Raw genomic sequence first — 26,778 nt, forward strand, 5'->3', positions numbered from 1 at the left:
CTATATCAAGTGAAAATTTAATGCGTATCTCCTCTATTCTCGTTTCTTACTTCTTTCCGTCCATCTTCGTTTAGTTCTCTGCTCCTCTTTCGTTGTTGCATATTTGTACTTTATTTTAAATGAGCAATTTGATTGCAAAAGCATTTAAAATAGACTTTTTGCTTCGTGTATCAATTTAATTTCTATGTTTCATAAACTCTACTCGAATAGAAAATATATGAACTCAAATAGAAAAGATATGAACGATCGGACAACACAAGATTGTAAAAAGTCATATGACCAATTTAACAAGATAGAATGAAAATAATACCAAAATGGAATCAGTTTCAATATAATTTAACTCTATCAAGCCTGTACGAGAGTTCACGGTGGCACTAAAATGTGAGACAGACACGATCTTCTAGACGTCTGTTTACTGGGTATTTTAGTTTTGATTAGTTGAAGTTGATAGTGTTGTTATACACTGTTAAGCAGAATCTTACCGTTTTTATTTGTTACTAGTAGAATGATCGCAAAGTAAAAGGAAGTTTACACAACCATATTGAGGAAGCTATAGGATTTCGAATGCAATGGTGCAAATATCAAAAGAATAGCATGTCAGACACCTTTACTTATTAGGTTTTGACACCTCAACTCGCTTAAAAACATGAATTTTAAATGCATAAATGGCACATAAGCTCAGTCATCGGCCACCAAATTGAGGTATTTGGTCTAAACTTCATAGAGTAGGAGGGCCAGGATAGTAAAGGTGTTTGTCAAGCTATTTTGCCTTTTAGGTATGTGCTGCAAATCTTGTGTCACAATGAAAACCAATAAACAACATTGCAAAAGGATTGTACTATCAAATCTGTCATTTCTGATTGCCTTTCGCTATGATTAGTACCAAACCTCACAAGACAGCAAACATACTAAGTATACTTAATTTCAGCATTACCTGGTGTCCAAGATAGCTCAACAGCATTGTGTGAAGAATTTAGCCATTCAAATTTCAGTGCCTCCAACAAAGTTCTGACCAGAACATGCTACAACTGACAAGTTGGGAGTTCAATTCAGGTGCAAGATGAATCATTAAAAGGCACAACACACAGAAGGATGACAATTGCACCTTTCATGATTCAGATGGTGAAGACATCTCATGCCTATGATTCTCTAATTTTATAGTCATCAACCTCAACAAATTTTAGAAGATTGTTGAGAACAGATTAAGTCAGAAAAGTAACCTAAAAGAACTGATCAATCCCAAGAAAAACATAAAACAGTAGATCGTTGTATATAGATAGATCAGAGACAAAGTATCCAAAATCTGGAAGCTGAAAGATAATTGTATGTGAAAACCTATCAGATGAAAGTCATCATATCAGAACAGTAGAAACCACCCAAAACCACATAAGACATCCAAGCAATAACTAAAAGAACCAGTTACAAAAATAGCAGGAATTAGATCTCACTGATCCTTTTTTCCCTCTCTTATGATCTCACTGATCTTAAGCAGCAATAGATGGCTTAGAAGCTGCAGAGAGTCTAGACCTCTTCTTAGCCAAACTCTCACTGCGCCTTTCTCTTTGCTCCTTCAACCTAGTAGCAAGAAGCTTCTGATAATCAGCTGCTTCTGACTTAGCCTTGGCAATTCTCTTCTTCTTGTCAGCAATTCTAGCTCTCTTTCTTTGCAAAGTCAAGGGTGTCACTAACCTTTGAATCTTAGGCGCTTTGCTCGCTTTTTTCCCTGTCCCCACAGAGCATAATAATAACATTTAAGTAAAGTACAAGATTTCCACTTCATGAGGAGCAGACACAAACACACTTGAACAAATGTAGTAATAGCTAATGACAAGAAGCTATAATAGTAAAGAACTTACCAGTTTTGGTTGTGAAATTTCTACGGTATGTGTTAACATACTTCCTGACATCATCTTCCTTGGAAAGATTGAAGAGCTTTCTAATCTTAGAAGCCCTCTTGGGTCCTCTCATCCTTGGTTTTTCAGTGTCGGTCAGCCCAGGCAGATCTTTCTCTCCCTTCTTAACAATAACCAGATTCAAAACAGAAAGATCAGGACTGACAATGCATCCACGGACAGACTTCCTTCTGCGCTCTCCATTTCGCCTACCATAACCACGGAAGCAAGGGGTACCTGTTTGATGTGTAAATGTTTAGGTACTTAAAATAACAGCTTTTAAAAAATCTTAAAATCATACATTTTGATGCAAAGAACAATTTAGGTGTGCCCATCAAGATCATTCTAAACATACCTCGGTAGAGCAGAAGGCGAACACGGCCAGGAGTTAACACTCCCTGCTTCATTGGAAAACCTTGCTTGTCACACCCTCCCATAATCTTGAAAACGTAACCCTTGAACTCCTGTCAATTGAAAATGACAATTATAGAAAGAGTTGACAAAATTTAATGATTTAAACCAAAAAACTGCATAGAAAAATGGAACAGAAACCTACATCCCCCAAAGCATCTCCGCTAACCTCCTGGGAGATCCTTTTGTCAAAGAAGGCTCGGCTGCATTTAAAGGCTTTAGCTTAGATAATGCTACTTCAAAATACATTATGAATGCATCATTGTCAATAAAACAAGATTGGACATACATGTTCAAACAAAATACAGAGACTGCTACATAAATCCATCAATTGACACAACAACAACGACCCAATAAAATCCCACTAATGGGGTCTGGGAAGGGTAATGTGAAGGCAGACCTTACCCCTACCCCGAAGGAGTAGAGAGGCTTTTTCCGAAATCAAATCACAACACATGCTAAGTAAAAAGTTATATTATATTAAAATTTTACTACTATGGCTCATATAAATATTAGTTAAGGTCAGCTATATCAATCCACTTCACCGTTCATTCCGCTCCATCTAGGCTCATCCATTCCAATGTTCAACAATTTGTCTTAGAGACAAAAAAAATCAATTCACACTAATCCCTACAGTATTACTATAAGCTCCACCAAAAGCACAATAGATGGTACAAAAAGAAGTAAACAGAGGTTCACTAATCACAGTAAATAGGAATAAAGGTATTACGATATCCTTTATATTTGGCAATTATACGAATCAATCAACGAGACTGCCCTCAATTCCAAACTAGCTGAGCTCGTTCATATATTAATACTCTATAAACATTGTGGCCGTAATAATAAACTATAAGCATTCAGCTCTATTTATGTCCATTTTATTCCAATAATAAACAATTCATCATTTGCGACAAATAACAGTTCTCTAGAACAAAATTATCTCTCAATCTCACACGTATACTTACACGTAGCATAAAATGAGAATGACTTCTGATTAGTTCTGTCTATAATAAATTAAGCTGGATTAAAACACACGCACACAAAAACACGTACATACACACACAGAGGCATATATACACACTGTTATTGTCTTACAGTTTCTGGTCATCGTCGATCTCGAGTTTCCTCTGGCATCCAGTGGTGGGATTTGCGATGTTGAACTACAAAACAAATTACAAAAATCAGCTAAAAATACTTAATAAAACAAAATTAAGGAGAAATTAAGGTTTATTTAGTAACCTTCATCTTCGGTTGAACTCGTAGGAGGCCGTGAAGATGATGAAGTGCTGTTTAGCTCTATTCGCTATTAGGGTTTTTACGTAATGGATATTTCGGTATTTATAAGGTAGCTGAACTTGGGCCTTAGTGCAGGGACTAAGTGTTGGGCCTTTACTAATGGGCTTTAGTTTTGGGCTATTTATCAGCCTTTCTGCCCCGTGTATTTTTTTTTTGTTTTGGAAAATGACACAGTATAGCTGCTCTCAAAATAATAATTGAAAAAATATATAGTTTTGTATATATATATATTATGTATGTTATATACAAAAATTATATAAATGTTATACACTTTTTCAGCAATCGAATGTATATTATTTCTGGGGCGGGCTAAAAATGGAAAAAACACTATTTTTTATCTTGTTTTAAATTTTTTGGTTACTAGAGAAATTTGTGGCTATTTAGTTTCTAATTGTGCAGCAATTTATTTGTACCTTCTAAAGAAAATATTGGAATTTTATGCTAGAGATTTACTAAAGGTTAGTGAATTGATCAATTATTCATCGTAGGAACCCTCAGTTACTAAGAAATTATACCGTAATTATACTGTAATTCAAACTACAGTAACACGAGTTTGAATTCAATGGTCTCCTAATGTTTTTCCAATTAGCTCTAGAGAAATGCATGAAACAAAGAAAATATTTATGATTTGGAAGAATGATGTATTCTCATTGATTTCATAAAGGAAAAAGCTGCAGGAGCTACGAAAATTGAAGCATATTATACACTTTTCTTCCGAAGTATTTTATACCTTGTCCAGTTCGAATGGATATAATTAAATTTGCTACACTTTACTAACACTTATCCAGATTAATAGCTGATTTAATCTAGAGTTTTATTTGCCGTCTTACATTTTTTATATGCTTAAACTTTTCTTCTTTTCTTATATTCATCACAAATATTATATGGACTCTATTGGAATAGTTTTTTTAAGAAAAAAATAATAAGCATGATGTAATCTAATTAAATTGACGTAGTATCTCAAAAAAGTAAATAGCAAATTATACTATCATGATTTTATTATTCTTATTATCAACTTTTCTGAACATAATTTTTTTAAAAAAGGATGAAAATGCCTTTGATAGCCCTTATAGTTTATCGAAATTACACGTAGAAAAGGGTTATCATTTCAATCCAACAAGCCAACAACTTCAAAAACCAAGGGATAAGGGAGAGTGTAGTTTGTGAAAAGAAAAAAAAGGATGTAATCAATTTGGATAACAAATTGTTCAGTTTTTAGTTTTCATGTCAGACATCTGGACATCTGGTCAAGTCATCTATATATGTCATCCACAGAGTTATAGTACAATACAAAAAACATATACAACCAGCAGCAAATGAGTGTAAAATTTTCAGTAGTTGATCCTCATAGCTAAAAAACAATCATTTACAACTGCAGATTAGACTTTGAGAAGGAAGTATCAGACTCAACAAAGGATATCTGTGACTATGAACTTGATCCACACTCTGCTGCTGGTTTTGATTCAGCACTTACATCATCTGAAGCAGGGAGTTTCTCACTCGAAGCTGACAGCTCATCACCTGGAGAAGCCAATGGTTCATCACATGGAGAAGCCGATGGTTCGCCTGGAGAAGCCGATGGTTCATCACGTGGAGAAGCCCCGGAGAGAATAGGTTTTTTGAGTTGTACTAAAATCATGGTCATATTATCGCATCCTTCACCTCCAGCAGTAGGTGCCAAACACCGATCAAGAACTCTTTCACATACCACTGAAAGCTTGGATTCCTACAAGTTAAACCTCCTAGGTCAATTATAGTTAAAGACTCTCAAACAGAGAGCAGCGCGTTATTTGATGAAGAAAGAACAGAAAATTATCAAAGATAACATGATGCAAATTGACTGGGAACTATTTAGCTGGCCTCAGCCTTGGCTGCATTGTTAATCCAGTGAAGACATGAGAGGAGTGAAGGACAATGTGCCCATTGAATCAGTTGAGTCATCACAAACCTAAGGCTAAGAATCAGCGCAATCATGGAAATCAGGAACTCGAGGTAAAAATGATGAGCCTCCTTACTTCCAAGAAAAATAATTGGAGTTTGCTTATTTCCTAGGTAACTATTACTTCAAAGACTTCGAATTCCTACGCGCCATCATATTTCGGGGGGTCGATTGAATTCCTACATTGGTATCTAAATACAGCGAGTAATTCACTCTTTTCCAACAGAAAATGTCATAGGAAAGACGAACTTTTCTTTTTTCTTTTTTCTTTTCTTGCCCCAGGCCCCACTGATGGGACTTCACTGGGTGTTTGTTGTTGTTTTTCTTGGAAAGTGCAGTGCTTCAAACAAATAATCATATTTAAGCAAACAAAAGTTTATTTGCTTACATAAAAAGATATGAGTGGTTAGAAAGCAAGCACATACTACTCTAGATCTAAAACAAGACTTTGGTTGTGTTTTTTTTATCTTTATACAAACAAGTACTCATGCACAACGAGTGTGATCCAATTTTTCATAGTTTTGAAACTGGAGGTGCAAATTAGTAGATGTGCCTTCTTATACTTGGTTCAACTTCAGCATTGCTAGATAGTTATGTGTAAATAGTCCTAGTCTCATATGTAGTAGGAGTTGAATATGTATTATATAGGACTCATTGTATCATTATTAAAAAATAGATTTTTCTCCCGTACATTCTTACATGGTATCAGAGCTTCAGTGAGAAAATTATCGTTGTGCGTCATTCCAGCGACATCCGGGAAGAAAGATCTCATCGCCGTGCAATTTTCATGCAACTTCGTCTAGTTCCCAAAGTTCATCACCGCTACAGTGGCACTGTGCATATACCAGTAGCACCATCAGATCCGAAACCCTTGTGCGACCAAACCCCAAAAATCCCAGTCCCATCGGAACAGAAAAGTTAGTCACAATGCGTCTTTCCGGTTGACGACTCAAGATTGATTTGCTTTATCTCCTCATTGGTAAGTGTTGTGCGAAAACCAACACTACCGTCTTGTTCAGAAAAGTCAGGCGACAAAACCTCAGTTAATCGCTCCGGCAGAAAGTCCCTCGCATGCCTCCACGTGCCACCAGAACTAGGGTTCCGACGAGCTACAGCTACTTTTCTGGCGCGTGTGAGCCATTCCGGCTACTTTTTGATAAAACTTCTTCAGGACAACTTACTCGTCTAGTGATTCCGAGCCTACCCATATAAATTACATCTGATTCTGGCAACTTTTTTTTCTAGCTTGAACAGTACCCTTTTTCTGGCGTGAACAGTGATTTCCTGCACGTGAATAGTAATTTCCAGAAAGTTTTTGTGTTTCTGGTGGTGTTTTAGAACCTATTTTATAGTATGGTGTTCGGCTGTGAGAATGCACGGGAAAAAATATTATTGATTAATAATGACAATGATACAATGAGCCCTGTATATATATATAATACATATGGGATTAGGGTTATTTACTACTATTTACTATCAAACTAACACTCCCCCTCAAGTTGGTGCATATAAATCGTATGTACCGAGCTTGTTACATATATAACTAATACGAGGACCAGTGACGGACTTGGTGAAAATATCAGCAAGCTGATCATTTGACTTCACAAATTTTGTAACAATTTCTCCCGAGAGTATCTTTTCTCTAACAAAGTGACAGTCAATCTCGATGTGTTTAGTTCTCTCATGGAACACTGGATTTAACGCAATATAAAGAGCAGCTTGATTATCACACACAAGTCCCATCTGACCAATCTCACCAAATTTCAACTCCTTGAGCAACTGTTTGATCCAAATTAGCTCACATGTCGCCATAGCCATTGCTCGATATTCTGCTTCTGCACTAGATCGAGCAACCACAATCTATTTCTTGCTCTTCCAAGACACCAAATTTACTCCTACTAAGAGACAATATCCAGACGTAGAACGTCTATCAGAAGGTGATCCTGCCCAATCAGTATCTGAGCATCCAACAATCTGCTCATGGCCTCGATCCTCAAACAATAAGCCTTTGCCTGGAGCTGATTTTATATACCGAAGAATGCGGACAACTGCATCCCAATGACTATCACAGGGAGAATCCATAAACTGACTCACAACACTCACAGGAAAGGAAATGTCAGGTCTAGTCACTGTGAGGTAATTTAATTTACCAACCAACTGCCTATATCTTGTAGGATCGCTAAGAGGTTCCCCTTGTCCTGGCAGAATTTTAGAATTCGGATCCATCGGAGCGTTAACAGGTCTACAACCTGTCATTCTTGTCTCCTCAAGAATATCTAAGGCATACTTCCGTTGTGAGATCACAATACCTGAGCTAGACTGAGCGACCTCAATACCTAGAAAATATTTTAATCTGCCCAGATCTTTAGTTTGAAAGTGCTGAAAGAGATGTTGCTTCAACTTACTAATACCATCCTGATCATTGCCGGTAATAACAATATCGTCAACATAAACGACCAGATAAATACAGAGATTTGAAGCAGAATGTCGATAAAATACAAAGTGATTAGCTTCACTACGAGTCATGCCAAACTCCTGAATAACTGTGCTGAACTTACCAAACCAGGCTCGAGGAGACTGCTTTAGATCATAGAGGGACCGCCGCAACCGACATACAAGGCCATTAGACTCCCCCTGAGCAATAAAACCAGGTGGTTGCTCCATATAAACCTCATCCTCAAGGTCACCGTGAAGAAAAGCATTCTTAATGTCCAACTGATAGAGAGGCCAATGGGGAACAACAGCCATGGATAGAAAAAGGCGGACTAATGCAATTTTAGCCACAGGAGAGAAAGTATCACTGTAATCGAGTCCAAATATCTGAGTATATCCTTTGGCAACAAGACGAGCCTTAAGTCGATCAACCTGGCCATCTGGACCAACTTTGACTGCATACACCTAACGACAACCAACAGTCGATTTACCTAAAGGAAGAGGAACAAGCTCCCAAGTACCACTCGTATGTAAAGCAGACATCTCGTCAATCATAGCCTGTCGCCATCCGGGATGAGACAGAGCTTCACCTGTAGACTTAGGGATGGAAACAGAGGACAAAGATGACACAAATGCACAATGGGATGATGACAGACGATGGTAACTTAAACCGACATAATGAGGATTAGGATTAAGTGTGGACCATATACCTTTTCGTAGTGCAATCAGTTGATTAAGAGGAGACAAGTCCGCAGTATTAGCAGGGTCAGGTGCAGGACGTGAATTAGCTGTGCCCGATGTTGGGCACGGACGACGATGATAAGTCAGGAGTGGTGGAGCTATAGAAGGTTGAACTGGACTAGGTGGTGGCATTGGAGCTATAGTTGGTGGAACTGGACTAGGTGGTGGCACTTATTAGATGGTGGCACTGGAGCTATAGGTGGTGGAGCTGTAACTGGAACTATAGGTGGTGGAGCTATGGAGGAAGATGAATGGGAGATAGGGACCAAATCTCCAAAAGAAGGAACTGGTAGCACCTCAGAAATATCTAAGTGATTAACTGGACCTGTAAAGTATGATTGACTTTCAAAGAAGGTAACATCAGCAGACATAAGAAATCGCTGAAGGTCAGGAGAATAACATCGATATCCTTTTTGCGTTCTCGAGTAACCCACAAATATGCACTTAAGAGCACGAGGAGCTAACTTATCTTTTCCTGGAGTAAGGCCATGAACAAAGCACGTACTCCCAAAGACACGGGGTGGAAGAGAGAACAAAGGTAAGTAGGGAAACGGGACAGAGAATGGAACTTAATTTTGGATAGCTGAAGATGGCATACGATTAATAAGATAACAAGATGTAAGAACTGCATCCCCCAAAAACGCAGCGAAACATGAGATTGTATGAGTAGGGTACGAGCAGTTTCAATAAGATGTCTATTATTTCTCTCAGCTACCCCATTTTGTTGGGATGTGTACGGACAAGATGTTTGATGAATAATCCCATGGGAGTTCATAAACTGCTGAAATTGGGAAGACAAATACTCTAGGGCATTATCACTAAGAAATGTGCGGATAGAAACCCCAAATTGATTTTGAATTTCAGCGTGGAAGGTCTGGAAAATAGAAAATAACTCAGATCGATTTTTCATCAAAAATATCCAAGTGCACCTGGAATAATCATCAATGAAACTGACAAAGTAGCAGAATCCCAAGGTAGAACTGACTCGACTAGGACCCCAAATATCTGAATGGACTTTGTAAAAGGTGACTCTGCTCGATTATCAAGACACCGCGGGAAATGGGAGTGGGTATGCTTACCGAGTTGACATGACTCACACTCTAGAGTGGACAAGTGAGATAAGTCAGGTACCATTTTCTGAAGTTTTGACAAATTGGGATGTCCTAACCGTTTATGTAATAAATCTGCTAAATCAGTAACGGGACAAGTTATTGGAGGAAGACAAGATGTGAGTCCATGTGATTTTACAAGGATAAGGTAATAAAGTCCATCTGATTCACGTCCGGTACCAATGATCCGCCCTGTACTGCGATCCTGTATAAAAACAAGGTCATCAAGAAATAAAACAGCAGATTTAAGTGATTTGGCTAAGCGACTAACGGATATGAGATTAAAAGGACTACCATGAACATAAAGAACGGAGTCTAAAGGTAAGGAAGGAAGTGGACTTGCTTGACCTATTGCACTTGCCATGGCTTGAGAGCCATTGGCCATTGTGACTGTTGGAAGAGATTGAGAATATGAAATACTAGTGAAAAGAGATTTGTTACCAGAAATATGATCAGATGCACCTGAATCAATAACCCAAGACTCAGAAGGTGAAGATTGGGAGACACAAGTCATGCTACTATTTGTTGGAACAACGGAGGCTAATCCTGAAGATGTCTGTTTACGTGTTTTGTACTGAAGGAACTCAATATAATCTGGTAAAGAAACCATCTGGATTGGATTCAATGCATTGGATCCAACAGATTGTGAGTTAAAGGCTTCCGATACGAATGTCATTATAATATTGTGCCGCAAAAAGCAGAATTTTTCTAGGGATCACTATTCACGCCGGAAAAATCAATGTAGCTCGCCGGAAAATTCCAAAGTTGTCGGAATCTGTCGGAAATAGTACCAATGGACTCGGAATAGCAAGGAGATGACACTATCCAAAAGAAGCGTTTCAAAATTCTTGCCGGAAAAGCCCTCACGCTCCGGCGAGTGGGACAGACGCGCCGCCGCCGGCAGATCTCCGACAGGCGCGTGGGGGCGCGTGGATGGTCTTTTTCAGGTGACTTTTTCTGGGGTTTGGTCGCCTATCTCTTGGGAACCTTTTGGTGTTGTTGGATGTCGCACAACACTGATAATTAGTGACTTTGACGCAAATAGTCACTTAGGTCACCGGAAAATTGCACGGTGACTGAGTTCTTTCTTCTCGGATGTCGCTGGAATGACGCACAACGATCTCTTCTCACCAAAGCTCTGATACCATGTGAGAATGCACGGGAGAAAATATTATTGATTAATATTGACAATGATATATATATATATATATATATATATATATATATATATATATATATATATATATATATATATATATATATATATATATATATATATATATATACATGTCCTACTCCTAATACATATGGGATTAGGGTTATTTACTACTGTTTACTATCAAACTAACAGCTTAGTCTCGCTATTTTCATTTTTTTCCGGCAACCTTTCGGCTAACTTCTGTTTATCAGCAACCACCTGGATTTGTTGCTCAGGGGAAGTCTAGTGGTCATGTATGTCGAATGATCAGCTTGCAGATATTATCACTAAGTCTCTGATCCTCGTATTAGTTACTTATGTAACAAGTCAGTATATATAATTTATACGCACCGGCTTGAGGGGGAGTGTTAGATAGCTATGTGTAAATAGTCCTAGTTCCATACGTAGTAGGAGTAGAATATGTATTATATATAGGGCTCATTGTATCATTGTTAAAAAATATATTTTTCTCCCGTGCATTCTCACAAGCCTTATACTCTTTCAATAGCAAAGAAATTTCATTTGTGGCAAATAAGCATGTTCCAAAATGTGGCAAGCATAGCAAAACTCTTTTTATGGATAATGCACTTTCTCACCTAGGTTTTCTACAGGTTTCACTTTTAGTGGCTTTATAATCTTTGGCCTTGGGCACCTCCATAAAGTGAATATGATGAATATCACATAACTCAAAGATCTCAATGCTATAGCTAACACACATATTTGAATTTTTTACTTAAGCATTAATCAATTAATGATACAGAAGCATCATCTATCAGACTAACCGAGTTCAGCTGCTCATGTATAAAGTCCACTAATTGCTGGCTCGACATGCAGTCCCTGAAAAACAACACATACTAATCAGTAGAATTTATTTCTGACAATAAAACATAGAACTTTGGAGCAATGCAAGAGTGGTAGATGAGCCGAAAAACCATAGGATCAATGAAAAATGCGAACCAAGATAGAATATTGTAAAATTGTTGAATACATTAGTCGAGAAGGAAACATAATCTACGCAAAAGGTGAAAGATCACAGGCCACCGCCCTATATTCTTTACACGGAGATCCTCATCCAAGCTAAGAGAAGATGTGCAAACACTCAGATCAATCAATTTACTATGTCTCAGTCCCAACTAGTTTGGAATTGCTGTATGAATCCCAAGGCATTTTGCTTTTTCCTCACAACAAGGAATGCCTAAACTTCGCCTTCTTAAAACATCTGGAGGGATTAAGCTGGCATACTCTCTAGAATAGATTGAAATGAGAGGATTATAGCTCAAATTTCAAATCCTCGCCCATAGTTTGGTTCTCGGGATTCCGCATCATAGGATAACCAGTCAATCATTCTATCTACTCCAGTGCAACACTTGGCTTAATATCAGAATAAAATTTATTAATAAATTACCGTATATGAAGTTAAATTGTTCTACGTGAGAAAATCTTAAGTTATTTATTTTGATATTCATTTCTCATTACACAACTACACAATAAGGGTACATCCGCCGGCCTCCAAAAGTCTAATTTGTTTTGTTAAGTTCAAAAACTAAATCCCAAGGAAACTTGGGAAAGAAAACTTTGACAAAAGAAAGAAAATGGTGGGGAATATTCAAAAGACAGAAAAATTACAAGAAGAGAAAATATACAACCAATATATTCAAAAACAACAGCAAAAAGTGGAAAGGAAAAGCAAGCAAAAGCTTTTCAAATATGCTGGCTGGGGAAATGAAAAAACAGTTAGAGCAAGAAATGGATGGAACATGGTAAACAAACAAAAAGATAAAACCGAAGAACTAAAAAGATGTGCAACCGAAATTTCCAAAAAGAAAAAATGAAATTAGCAAGCAAAATACTTACTCCTTTGTCACAATTTGTATGGAATCTTTTCCTTTTTTACTTCCCAAAAAAAAATGGGTACCTTTCTATATCTAGAAACTGTTTAATTTTTACAATCTCATTTTCCCTTCAATAACATGTTCTAGGAATTACTTTTTGTCACTTTTTTATTAAAAGAGAAGTACAGAGAACAAGACACCACATGGCCAATAAGAAAGAAGAAGAAGAAGAAGAAGAGAAGATGAAGTAACAGGTCAGTCATCCTTCGCATTGAAAAAGTCCTATTGATACTGAGGTTACTTTTGGTACTTTATGTAATTTAAAGTATTAAACTTACATGGAAAAAGTCTTTCTTTTTAAAAAAAATCGTGTACTGTCAAGTATCACCAAGCAAATCGGGATGAAGGAAAAAAAAAGAAACGGCAGCCCAGTGCACAAAGCATCACGCGTTCATGCAGGGTCCGGGGAAGGGCCGCACCCCAAGGGGTGTAAGGTAGGCAACCTACCTTGATGCAAAAAATTTGCAGAAAATAAAAGTTTGAGAAAGAGATTGAAGGAAAGCATATTCTTGTTGAAGAGGCGCTTGCCATGCAAAGAGGTGGGAAGAGCAGGTCAAATCAAGGTTAGGCATGGGGTTTGGTCAAATGAGGGAGGGGAAGCTTGAAGGGAGGGGGAGAGAGATTCTGCCTGAATTGGTGACTTCACCAGCATAGTCATGACTCATGGGAAGAGAGGCTGCACAGGAATGGAGTAGAGCCAGATCAAAGAGAAGGGGAAGGAGGAGGGAGGAAAATGGACTAGCCTTTCCCTTCATCTTTCACATACACGGGGCAAATAAGTCATTTTCTCACTTATCAGTAGGACCCTACATTCTAATTCTTAACTCATACACTATCCCTTCATTATAATTCAATGGCATAATGACAATCCACTTTCATCTTATACCTGAACCAAATGACCCCTGGGTACGATTCTTGAGAATCAGCTCAGTTACATCACAACAATTGCTGGTGTAGTGTCGGTCCTACTTGCAGTGGCTCTTTGGAACAAACTATCTACTACCAGTACAATAGCTTGTCGTAGTGTCAGTCACTAACGACAGATGTAGGGAGCAAAAGGGTACACTACGAAACTCAACAAGCTGGTCATTGCTATTAGAATCGGAAAGGTTAATGCATGATATTCTTTCAATTTGATATGATCTGAAATTTCCTGCCTATCTATTCTTCTTTGTTATAGTCTTAATGTCTAGCAGACTTTTCAAATTGAAATAAAGAGTCTAGAAAGCATACCACACACCATCACAGGCTAGCACAATAAAATCATCATCATCGCATAGTTCAACCTAATTAGAGAACAAAAAAATGTTAGAATCTGTTCTTTAGAAATATAGGAGAAGAGGAAAAGCAATGCAGCATTAATACTATTTCACAATTCAGAGTTGATAAGAACTTTTGATTTCTCAGCAGTTCGTACCAATACTGTCCCTTCCATCCAAATCATAAAGTTAAATGTATCACCAAGAAAGAAGACCGATTCTAAACGAAGCTGTTCTTCTGTTGGATCTTCAATGCAACAGATTTACATTGTAGGATTTTATCTTTGATTGACAAAATGGGTATGCTTTATAAATACCTTGAACAGAGCACCAATAGTAATGTACATTGAACTATAGACTGTGATATTGATAAGAAATAGTTCAACTGCATAATATACAACAGGGAAGATTATTTCGAAAAGAAGCAATATCAATGATCAGGTAATCTTAGCTATGAGCTATAGTTCGGACTTCAGTTTTCACGAGCACATTCCAAATCAAAGATTAGTTTGATTCTCATGGAGGCATAAGCAGGAACCTCACCGGTTATGCCTCTACTTAGGTACTTGTCCCATTTATTGACATTGGGCAAGTGAGGGGTTTTCCTCGTGATAAAGCAGACTGCATCTAACATTTTCCATTTCCATAAATTGTAAAAAGCAGTTCTATGGCTTGTTCTTCTGGAGTTCTTTGTCCAAAAGAGTTACTATAAACACAAACTCCAATAAAATAAGGCCCCAATATAGATCTCTGGAGACTCAATAGATATTAAGAGTATTACATATACACCTGGCTTGTACCAGCATTTTTGAACCTCTAAACTTCTGTACTTCCACAAACAGATGAAAATATAAAGAGGCTTCAAAAGTCTAAGGAACTCAGTTCTGGAGGATCATAGCAGGCAGCATCTCAGATCAAACAATCTTCCCGGACACTCTTTGCATTTGATTCTTCTTGGATCCTTATGAACTATTCCATCTTTTCTCATCACATGGTTATTAACAACTGAGCTGAAAATAATTACTGCAATAGCAGGATAATGAAATTTGATCAACAGTTGGAGTTCCATAGATAAACTTTATGATAAGTTGGAGCACCCAATGATTGTTGGATTGACATTTGGTCACTTTCAGTTTCCAAAATTCGGCACGATTTACCACTGATTGCTATTTCTGAGTGTTGGTCATTTAGAGACTGTTCTCTTCCCTTTTTTTAAGAAAGGAAAAAAACTGTCTCTAAATGGACAACACGCTGAAATAGAGACAGAGTTTACACATGGAACAAAGAATATTATGCACTATCAATAGCATTAGAACTTCTCAGAGAATAGATGTCTTAAAATTATGATCGAAGACATTGCACGATTTACGAAGAATTTTAAGGAACATACAATATTTATGTCTGGATCGGCTGTAACAACTTGCTTCTCAGCTGGCAAAAACTTATTCTGCTTGAATTCCATGTCACCTGCAAAGAAGTTAAAAATATGCTAGCTACCTCATCCAATAGATACTTTTCTTCCCACCTATTCCTAAATAACCAAAAGTTTAAATTGTGAATTTGCCACTTAGAAAATAGATCCTAATTACAGCTTCTATCTTGCTCCATTACTGATATTGCAAACTGCATCTCAATTGGCTAGTGTTTAAGCAGATTAATAAAGTTTCACAAACAAAATAGCATAATACCTATAGCTCTTGCAAGATTTAAGCTACCATTAACACGTCCTGCGTGGATGAAACCACCTGCTTTCAGGATCCTCTCTCTTTCAATCTCAAGATCAGGTTTGTGATCCCTTGATAGATTATACGCCTGCACAAAGACATGTGAAAATTCAATTCTAATGCTTGGTATTAAACCATAAAATTAACCAATGCATCATTGTGAGAACAAATGCATCCATGACTGCACATGACAAAGTACGACCCAGCTCTAGCAAGTTCAGTGCCATGGCATGCTGAGCTGCCCTGTCGGAACACGACTTTAGATACAAAACATCTACCCAAAGAGAAAAGTACAAGAAGGCAGGAAAGACAGTAATTAACTCGAAGATAGCATCCCACCTGGCCCTTACGTGAAATCACACAACGAGAATCACCAGCATTCGCAACAGTGACTTGGTTCTCTCTAATGATTGCAACACAAGCCGTACTTCCAGAAGTTGGTCCAGGAAAATCAGAGTGAGGCCCCTGATAACAGCAAACATATAGCCATAAAACAATCAATCAATGAGCACAACAACGGAAATATGCAGGTAGCTCGGCCTCCCGCCACCCAATGTGCCACAAGAAATGACAGGGAATTGAAAATTACATGCCCTTAATTAAAAATTGATATGTCAACTATAAACAAAAGGAAAACAATAAATCACACTATATCCCAATTTCTGCACGTACCTCCTCAAAGGCCCAATCATCAGTATTGCCGTTTCCATCACCATTTCTTGGAGACCATATAAGACCCTCTATCATACCCGTAAACTTGTTTAATCTATCCCCTAACGCAGCCAGCTCCCTCCATCCTCTCTGACCACGCATCATCTCATCCATTCTGCACCAAGAACAGAACAAAATCTTTCAACACACAGCTTAGCAACATAAAAGGGAATTAGTGATCTCATAATGCAAAAAATGCAAGCATGACTTGGATCTTCATTCAATTACAACTTTAGACCGTTTCATACCAAAAGATCTCTGCTGGAAGGTTAGGCAAGCTGAATTAATAGGATTATTAGCTATAAAATGGTTAACAATGGCCTGGGGAGTTGATATCATCCTAAGCAATGCACTTCTTCCTAACGTTCCTCAGTTTCTTGGCACTTCACAATTCTATTTTCTTGTAAGTACCCTCTCTATTCTCTGTGTCAAACATGCGCACAAACAACAATTAAGCTTTTATACACTAGCATTAACGAAATAGAATTTCTTTCTTCGGTCTTTTTTGCACGGGTTACGTGGCAGGGTCAGAGGGATACGAAGGTATTGACTTCCATATCGATATGGGAATGATGACTTCTCTTTTTATTTCCCCATATACTAGGTTATCCTAAGTAAAGTTAAGTCTTTGCTGCTTCGTCCGACCTATCTAGTCTGGTATTTACTATTCAATTTCAATATTCATAGAGAAGAGGAGAGTTTTCTCTGTCTATATCTTGACCATAGCAATCTAGAACAGGTAGAATAGATCAAACATCAAGGGGGAGAGACACGAAAAAGCAACAGCAAAAAGAAAGGAGGGGCAGAGATAAACTAGTTAGAGATTGTTGTTCTGCCAATCTAATCAAATGGTGTTAATCTAAATAATCTTTATACCTGACAGATAAGAGAACCTGGTCAGCCCTAAATATATTGAAGTTTTTCATGCTTAAAACTTAATGTTGGGGCAGAATTTCAGGGGGTGACGGAAATTGGGACAGCCCTAAATATATTACTTTTAAAGCTTTCATTTTTGTTCCTTCTATCGAAGTAATGACTATCAATGCAACTTAGGTTTTCTATCTGAATGTCAAGGATGCGACGTGACAGTTGATAATTACCATTGGAGAACCAACAAAAGAACTTAAGTTTCAGGAGTAATAAAAAGAAGGCCAATACCGAGACGGACCCTTAAAAATCAACTTAAGCTAGTACCTATTGAACACCTCACGAAAAATACCTAAGTCCAGCCACATGAACTACACGTGCAGTGACGTGGCAAAATGGATGAATCAGAAAATGCCACATGGCTTTTGAATATAAAAAAAGACCTTTGAGGAAGGAAAAAAAGGAAAGAAAACAAAAAGAAGAAACAAGACTTCTTCCATAACCCCATTGCAGCCGCCATCATGTCCCCAGCCTTTTAATATCTACCACCACTCACAATTTTAGGGTTTCCCTAGACATCCCCATCCCATACCCCGTTTGCTTCCATTGCCCCCCCCCCCTCTTCCCCCTTCCCTCACGATTTTCAAACTTTTTCTCTGCCGTCCCTCGCTGCAATCCACCCCTCCCCCCACCACGTCTTCCTCTTGCCAGACCCACCTTCATCCCACAGACAAGATTGTTAGAACCTTCTACCAGTACAATTAATAACTTTTTTTTATCTAACCAAAAAGAATAAACAGAGAAATGAGGAATGAATTGAAAATTGGTAAAACAGAAAGCTATTTTCTGCAGTAAAGAAGCTCTGAGCCCAGATCTTAAGGAGAAGGCAATAAGGATTTCGAAAAAGAAAAGATGACCGTTGTGAAATACAAAGAGAAAAGAGGATGAGCTTGGCCATGATAGTTAAATTTTTAGAATTCGCCGGAACTTTCATTACCGGTGAACAGAGGCAGATCCAGGATTTGGAGCTTCCAGGTGCCATGTATCTTTGAACGTCCATGTGTCGCTGTTTATACATTGAGATAGAGTATATTTTGTCGGTTTGAGCAACTTTTCTTCGGTTCGGGTTACTTATTTTTTCGTATATAATATAAATCGATTGAACGGAAAAATATAGTACCATAATTATGCTAAAGCGAAGATCTGCAAAAGAAAATGTTATTTTAACTTTGTGTGAAAAAACAAATACTTAACTTATAAGAAACAAAAAGAAAGTCAAAAGTTAACAAATAAAGTAAGATAGTTAACAATAATTACAGAAGAAAAAAGAAGAACGGAGTATATAGAATGATAGAAAGCTTAACGTGATGTAGCAAGCCAAAAGGTTAAAAAACTATTGCCAGTGGGGTTAGATCCTTCACAACCAAGGTGGAATCTCCTACCCTTTGCCACTACCACCTTTGTATCATCTGTTACTACGGGTGGCGCTTTAAATATATATACGATTCTTACATATATATACATATATATACACAGAGTTTTGACCGAAGCTCGCGGGTGGCGTACCACCCCTTGGGCCTTACTAGATCCGCCCATGCCGGTGAACACTAGTTTGGCTGCCAGTGTTATTCTGTTCATGTAATGACATGGGCAATTTTTTTTTCTATTTTATTTGTTGTTCTTTTTGTTAGATCAGAAATTTTTTGCTATCATTATAATTGATTAGTGGATTATTTAAGAAGTAGCAGTGGCAGTAGTGATTGTAGGGAGAGAAGAGGGAGAAGGAGAAGGCTGAGTTGGTCGCGAGAGATGAGGAAAGAGAAATTGAAAGAAAAGATGTGATTTTTTTGGAAAAGAAAAAGAAAAAATCTAATTTGAGACCCATTCATGGGCGGTGAAGAACACTGGTTTTGCCACATCAGCACTTATATTTAATAGGTACATTTTTATTACAGTTGGAGTGTTCAATAGGTAATAACATCAGTTGAGGTGTCAAAATGGAAACCGGAACCAAGTTTAAGGGGCCGTCTACGTATTTGGCCTAACAAGAATTTAAGGACTAAAATGCAGATGCAGTCAACTAGGTGTGATCTATCAGTTTCAGAAGATATCAGACAGGTAGAGATAATTCAATTCATCCATCCAAAAAAGCATACATCATGGTAATATACAAAGACAAAAGGCAAACTGAAAGTCTGGAATAAGGTTTACATGAAAATTTACACATATATGGAAACCCCGTAATCAATGCTAAAAGATGCAGCAGAGTACAGTTCATTCATTAGCCAGTTATAGAACCAAAACTACAAGAAAATCACCTGAAAAAGGCTTTCTGGACTGAAGTTCCAATATCTCCTTGCAGATATGCTTCATGCTTCAGCACTTGCTGATGTAGATACTTGGCACAAAATTTAGCAACAACTTTACCTGAAGCGTATAAATGGTTCAGTTATTTCATATATAACAAAGGTAGCATATTGGTTATGCAAGACATCTTTAAGAATGCACATTACTAGCCTAAGTTATCTTTCTAGTGCACCAAAAGTTACAGGGATTAAAGTGACCATGCTAGCCAACAAATTAACCTCCAGCTTTCCAAAACGGATATACTTCAATTACAAAAAAAAAAAAAAAAAAAAAAAAACCAAAAAAACTCCTAGACCATAAGTTGAACAAATAAAAAACAGAAGACAGAAAATTTAGATGGGAAATAGACAAAACATTCCACTGAGCATGTATAACAAGCTGAACACCACCCAATGTACCACTGCCATTCTCACCAAAGGAACGTCACAACATGAAACATCATCCATCAGCAGATTTATCTCATCATATATCCAAACATGCAGGATATCTTCAACACCATTAAAAACATAATTCATCAAAAGAATATAAGATAATCATTTGCAAGCAAGACCAGATATATCTCTAGGAATTACTTCCAAATGGACAATATCATCCATTTACTGAAGACATGAAGAGGATAGATGCCATATCATGAATAATTCATTTTAGAGCGGATAACCTCGTAAGCTAAGATTACCTTAACTCAACAAACATGCTTTAATTATTAAATTTGTCAGTTATCTGAAAATAAAGTTTTCCCATTTAATTATGCATGTATAGCACTGCCTACCTCCATGACCATCATAGACACCAAAAAAGGAAGTGGAAGCATCCAAGTCAGTAATTGCTGCATGCTAAATAAATGAGGGCAATAGTTAGATCAAAATAAAGTTCATATCACACATCAAGCTGAATCTTTCCATAGCTTATATACTGTGATAACACAGACGCTGAGCATGTATTGCAAAACAGAAGCATACATTACATATGAAAGGTACTCCCAAAGTAGCTACAATACATGTACCTTGTACCAAACAAATATAAAGCACAATAAAAATCATAGTTTAAGCGGTGGTGAACTTCCCTTCCCAACTATCACATAATAGAACGTCTTAAATAATTTAATCTTTCCACAGAGAGATTCTTCCAACTATCACTCATTTGGTTCTTTATCTCCTTTTGTGGAAGGTCTTAAACAAGTAGTTTGGGTTGCTAGAAATGGTTAAGAATCAGGAAACGCAAACACTACAAAGTAGTCAGGCAGTCATAAATTTCTAGCTTATAACGAGCTGATTAGTTCTCATAGAGGAAGCACGCAAAGAAAAAGGAAGTTTGTAAATACTCCTACATAGATGGAAAACTCTGCTAGTACTGATTGTGCCGAATTACATAACTCCAGAGAAAAAGAATGGATAGAGATACGAGAATCAAACAGAGTTTAAAGGAGTCCTTTATTCATGAATTATGGAGAAGATTATACCCTTAACTCATGGTCTCATGCATTAGGATCCATAATAACACAGGCTACAAGCTAATCTTTTCCTACATCGAAAGCTGTAAAAAGCATAGACTATTAGAGTGTGTGTTTCCTCTTTTAGTATTACAATCATTTTACTTTTTTTTCTTTTTCCTTTTTACGACGATGGTGTCAGGGCCAGCTTGCCCGCACCTCATCCATTCCACCGTGTACCTGCTACCTCCCACCAGCACAGATATCGGGCATCTTTTCCCACCAAGGCTTTGCCAAATGCGAAGAGATCACCTAGTTTTTTTGTCGCTGCTGGGATTTAAACCTGAGCCCTCATGGTTCTCCATCCAATTTATTAACCACTAGGCCACACCCTTGGGTGCACTAAAATCATTTTTCCTTATGGCATAAATACACTAACAAATCACTGAATGAGAAAATATGATTTCTTTTATTTGACAAACTTACATACTACAATATATTTGCTAAAGTAGATGGGATCATTACTGATTACTCACAGCATCTTCCATAGTTGCTCGCCATCCTTGCATTGATGATAAACCATATCTAACCTTAACATTCTCACCATCTTCTGAAAATTTCTCCGTTTTCGGAGTACTCAGGTATATACCCATCTCCTTTAGCTGAAATGAGAAAAGAGAAGCAATGACATAATATAAGACCCAAAGGTTCATGAATAAAACTCTATGGCCAAGTGGATAGCCGACGAAATTTACCGGAAACCACTGATTCAGAGTGGTTATCAGAAGCTCTTAGTGCTAATCTTCGATTATAACGATAACATAAAAGCTGCACTAGGGAAAAAGAATTAAAAACGATTAAAAAGGAGAAAGAAAGAAAAAAAAAAAGAGGAACTCATTCTGCAGACAAAAATGTGTTAACGATATGTCAGAGATGATTGACTGATTATGTGGTTTCTTTAAACCATGATTGCAGCAGAAGCAAACTTCTAAGACTCACAGACTGCACTCCTGCCTTGTCATCTTTGAAACACCTGGTATTCCTTTCTTTCTAGACAGTCCATAAAAGTTTAATGCTAACTTCCACCACTTTTATGTGCCCCTCGGATCCTAGAAACAATGCAGGCAGCAATTAATTCGTTTTAAATGCCACTACCCAATGAATACCCACCACTGAACTTAACACACTCCAAATATTTTGAGGAACTTCAAGATGGAGCAAGAGATGATTGACTGATTATGTGGTCTTATAATGCATTGCATCTGTTAGACAATCTTCTTCTAGCCTTATCTTATGAGGTTTAGATTCTCTCTCACACTGTTTGAGGAGTCAATACTTGATAGTTCAACTTAAAAGGTCAAAGCAGCAACCAAATGAAAGAAAATTCAAACTATTTGGGTACTTGTCTCCAGGTATCTAACTCTAGCATACCTCAAATGTATCTCAGGAACTCTAGGGCATTTTGAAGCTCAAAGTCAGTTGCAGAATTGTTCACCTTATTGATTATTTGATTCTTTAGTACTCTGTATCAAGGGTGATGGTCCCATTGTACAAGAACAAGGGCAATATCCAAAGTTGCAACAACTACGGGGGTATAAAGCTGTTGAGCCACACTATGAAGGTTTAGGAGAGGGTGATGGAAGCCAGGGTGAGGAGGAGCGTGTCTATTTCTGAAAACCAGTTCGGATTCACGCCGGGGCGTTCGACGACGGAAGCTATCCATTTGGTGAGGAGACTTGTGGAGCAGCAAAGGGAGAGTAAGAAGGACTTGCATATGGTGTTCATTGACCTTGAAAATACGTACGATAAAGTCTCGAGGGAGGTTCTGTGGAGGTGCTCGGAGGTTAGCGGCGTCCCAGTAGCGTACACTAGGTTGATTAAGGATATGTATGATGGTGCTAACACTCGGGTGAGGACTGTGTGAGGAGACTCGGAATACTTTCTAATTATGATGGGGCTGCACCAGGGATTGGCAATTAGCCCGTTTTTATTTGCCCTGGCGATGGATGTGCTTACAGGACACATCCAAGGGAGATGCCATAGTGCATGTTCTTTGCAGATGATATAGTGTTGATAGACGAGACTTGAGGCAGGCTTAACGCGAGGGTGGAGGTTTGGAGACAGACCTTGGAGTCTAAAGGTTTCAAGTTGAGCAGGACCAAAACAGAGTACTTCGAGTGCAAATTCAGTGACGGAACCCTTGAAGTAGACGTGGATGTGAAGCTTGATACTCGTGTCATCCCTAAGAGAAGTAGTTTCAAGTATCTCAGATCTATTATATAGGGTAACGGGGAGATCGACGAGGATGTCACATATCGTATTGAAGCGGGATGGATGAAGTAGAGGCTTGCATCCGGTGTTCTATGTGATACGAATATGCCGCCAAAACTTAAGGGCAAATTTTACAAAGTGGTGGTTCAACCTACCCTGCTGTATGGGGCGGAGTGTTGGCCAGTCAAGAGCTCACATGTGCAGAAGATGAAAGTAACAGAAATGAGTATGTTGAGATGGATGTATGGGTATACCAGGAGGGATAAGATTAGGAATGAAGTTATTCGGGACAAAGTGGGAATGGATTCCGTGGAGGACAAGATGCGGGAGTCGAGGCTGAGATGGTCCGGGCATGTTAAGAGGAGAAGCACTAACGCTCCTGTTAGGAGGTGTGAGAGGTTGACCATGGCGGGTTTGAAAAAAGGTCGAGGCATACCTAAAAGGTATTGGATAGAGGTGATCAGGCAGGAGCCGCAGGACATGGTGCGGTTTCAGCTCACTGGGGACATCACCCTTAATAGGAGGGTGTGGAGGTCGAGGATTAGGTTAGAAGGGTAGTAGGTAGCAATGTTATCAAAGGCGCACTTAAGCCTTAAAGCGAGGCTCGAAACATGTTCAGCGTTTCGCCTCACTTAGCGGCGCTTCAATGTTGTCATCAAGGCTATAAGGCATACTTTTCATTGTCAATTAGCGTATTCCTGAAGATGCAACACTAAACAATTGATATTTCACTTTAGCAGTGTACTTTTGATAACACTGGTAGGTAGTTGAGAGTTTCCCTCTTTCTTACCAGTAGTACTAGCAGCATGCATGTACTTTCCTATTTCTCAGATTTAAATTACATCATGTTGTTTAGTTTGTTTCAGATATCGTATTCTCTTATGGTTACTATTTTGGTAAGTTATTCTTTTCTTCCCCCCCCCCCCTTTATTTCTTTTTCTTCTTTTTCTCCATCTGCTTCTTTTTATTCTTCTTCCTCTTCTCCTCCCCCTACCTTTCTGAGCCGAGGGCCTATTGGAAACCGTCTCTCTACCTTCCCTATGTAGGAATAAGGTCTGTGTACACACTAACCTCCCCAAACCCCACATGTGGGAATATACTGGATATGTTGTTGTTGTTGTAGTATTATGTATCAAGTTTAAGCATAAATCTTCTGGGTGATTATACATGGATTCTTACTGGAGCCTACAGCCCTATAGATCATTCTGTTACTGCTTTATGGGAAGAGCTTTCTGATTCACAGGGTTTGTGGTCTAAAGACTAAAACTTGGTGCATCGGTGAGAATTTCAACATAGCTAGGTTCTTTTTTTAATGCATGGGTAGAAGAAGATTTAATGCAACAGCGAAATATTTCTCTATTTCGACTTGGATTGGAAACTGATTCATCCTCCTCTTAGTAGAGGCAATTTGACCTGGAGAAGGGCATGAGCTTGACAGGTTTACCATCTCGGCTGAGCATGAAGAGAAGTCCAGTGTATAGCTAGAAAATAATAGCATGAATGTCATGAACAATCGATGTCTTTCATATCCAGCTATAACAATGGGCAATTTTTTAATTTCTAAATGGAATGGCCAAGATACGCACTTCTACACCAAAAACAACATGTAATTTAGCAATGGGACGCCACGCGGGTCATTTGTTCATAGAGTGTGAATTCAAGAACAAGGGAAAGAAACTGATTACAAGTTCTTACATTTCTTTTCGATGAAGTACCAATTTTAAATCTCTTTGAGACTTGACCACGCTAAAACCCATAATAGAACCAAGAAATTCTATTTACCCTGTATTCTATTATAAAAAGATGCTACAGTCCATGCAAGCAATCTCTAATAATCATAATCTTGGTAGAAAAAAGAAAAGTACTAACGATGTATCAATCATCAAGTTTTCCAGCACACTAGAATTATGTCAAGGGTCTAATAGAAAGAATCTGGGTTTAAGGGGTATTTCAAATCATTGATATCAAATGCTTATTTTTCCAATGGCTAACAACAACAACAAACCCAGTATAATCCACATAGTGGTTTTGGGGAGGGTAATGTGTACGCACCTTACCCTACCTTGTGGAGATAGAGAGGTTGTTTCCAATAGACCCTCGGCTCAGAGAAGCATAAACACCACATTAAAGAAGAGAAAAACAAGAAGCGCAACAGTGAGAAGCCATGTAAAAGTCTTCCAATGGCTATAAATTGAAATTAGGAGGATCTGCTAAACAATTTGAAGGTTATGAATTTATTGCAATTGTAGATAAATAAGCATAAAATGACAACCATTCCATTTCTTTTCCTTTTGATTTTTTTTTTAAAAAAATAATGGTGGGTGTCTAAGCCAACTTTTGCACACCTCGATATTCCACCAGGTACCTGCTAACTCCTACCAGCATAGTACCAGGTAACTCTGCCTGCCAAGGCTTAGAGAGATCGGAAGGACAACCATTTCTTTTAGTACCAGGTAACTCTGCCCACCACTTGGTTAGACAGATCGAAAGGACAACCATTTCTTTTTCCTTCTTTTTATTTAAACAAAATTAATTTATAATAGGGGTGTCTGGGCCAGTTTTAGCGCACCTCAACTATTCCTTCTACCCCTACCAATACCAGTACTGGCTACTTATGCTCACCAAGGCTTAACCAGATCGAAAGGCTAATTATTGCATTTCCTTTTTCCTTTTGTTTTTTTCTTCTTTTTATAATGGTAGTGTCTGAGCCATCTTTTACGCACCTCGACTATACACTAAGTATCTGCAAACTCCCACCGGCACAAGTACAAGTAACTCTGCCCAACTTAAGCAGATCGGAAGGACAAGTATTCCATTTCTTATGGAACATTATCGGCACTTCATAGCTACTGTTCACAGGTGAAGGAAGTAAGCCAGCATAATAACTAGTAAAAATCACAAAGAAACTATATAAATCGGAGTTCAGTGTGTTTCTTATGCAATGGAGTCCTCAATTGCATTTTCAATTCGTATTTTACCACTATAAATCATTGGAATAAAATAGTTAGCTGTTATGTATAAATCAAATAGAGAGAGAGAGAGGGCGGCGGAACTTACAAGTGGATTTCGCCGGAGACGGAGATCGAGAGGAGGAGGTAAGTTGCCGATGGGAACTGGTGGTCAACTTCACCGACGCAGAAACTCCGGCGGAAAAACAATTGGAAGGGAAATTCTGATGACTACTTTTTACAGGCGGACCGTTCTTTCTGAATATTCAAGAACAAGAATAAGATAGATTA

The 26,778-nt window shown here is 38.1% G+C and overlaps 2 protein-coding genes across 6 annotated transcripts; both read right to left on the bottom strand.

Moving 5' to 3' along the window:
* Positions 1-1,247: 1,247 nt before the first annotated feature.
* LOC107781240 (small ribosomal subunit protein eS6) lies at positions 1,248-3,682 on the bottom strand. The gene is made up of 6 exons (XM_016601911.2): positions 3,543-3,682; positions 3,399-3,463; positions 2,449-2,506; positions 2,248-2,356; positions 1,857-2,129; positions 1,248-1,723 (listed from the first exon to the last, which is right to left on the bottom strand). The coding sequence occupies exons 1-6, from the start codon at positions 3,546-3,548 to the stop codon at positions 1,485-1,487; spliced, it is 750 nt and encodes a 249-aa protein (XP_016457397.1). The 5' UTR covers positions 3,549-3,682; the 3' UTR covers positions 1,248-1,484.
* Positions 3,683-4,759: 1,077 nt separating this feature from the next.
* Positions 4,760-26,778, bottom strand: LOC107781241 (putative protein phosphatase 2C 60). 5 transcript variants are annotated; one of them, XM_016601912.2, is made up of 12 exons: positions 26,597-26,778; positions 22,024-22,096; positions 21,805-21,930; positions 20,609-20,672; positions 19,791-19,899; positions 16,567-16,720; positions 16,234-16,359; positions 15,859-15,982; positions 15,561-15,637; positions 14,145-14,197; positions 11,802-11,856; positions 4,760-5,325 (listed from the first exon to the last, which is right to left on the bottom strand). In XM_016601912.2, exons 3-12 carry the CDS (start codon positions 21,919-21,921, stop codon positions 5,026-5,028), a joined length of 1,179 nt encoding a protein of 392 aa, XP_016457398.1. In that variant the 5' UTR covers positions 21,922-21,930; positions 22,024-22,096; positions 26,597-26,778; the 3' UTR covers positions 4,760-5,025. The 5 variants fall into 5 exon arrangements, with proteins under 5 accessions (XP_016457398.1, XP_016457399.1, XP_016457401.1 ...); XM_016601913.2 differs by having other exon boundaries at positions 22,024-22,101; positions 26,597-26,777; XM_016601915.2 differs by lacking the exon at positions 26,597-26,778 and adding an exon at positions 25,592-25,746.

The sequence above is a fragment of the Nicotiana tabacum genome, chromosome 5 (assembly GCF_000715075.1).
Source record: "Nicotiana tabacum cultivar K326 chromosome 5, ASM71507v2, whole genome shotgun sequence".
Lineage (NCBI taxonomy): Eukaryota > Viridiplantae > Streptophyta > Magnoliopsida > Solanales > Solanaceae > Nicotiana > Nicotiana tabacum.

What these genes read in the sequence shown, in the direction of transcription:
- LOC107781240 (XM_016601911.2), bottom strand. An exon ending in GCGGAGATGCTTTGGGGGAT is followed by an intron (nt 2,357 to 2,448) that starts GTAGGTTTCTGT and finishes TTCAATTGACAG; the next exon opens with GAGTTCAAGGGTTACGTTTT. An exon ending in TCGCCTTCTGCTCTACCGAG is followed by an intron (nt 2,130 to 2,247) that starts GTATGTTTAGAA and finishes CACATCAAACAG; the next exon opens with GTACCCCTTGCTTCCGTGGT.
- LOC107781241 (XM_016601912.2), bottom strand. Translation starts at nt 21,921, where the DNA reads ATGGGTATATACCTGAGTACTCCGAAAACGGAGAAATTTTCAGAAGAT. An exon ending in GTCCAGAAAGCCTTTTTCAG is followed by an intron (nt 16,721 to 19,790) that starts GTGATTTTCTTG and finishes TTCTTGGTGCAG; the next exon opens with AATGGATGAGATGATGCGTG. An exon ending in TACATGAGCAGCTGAACTCG is followed by an intron (nt 5,326 to 11,801) that starts GTTAGTCTGATA and finishes TTTAACTTGTAG; the next exon opens with GAATCCAAGCTTTCAGTGGT.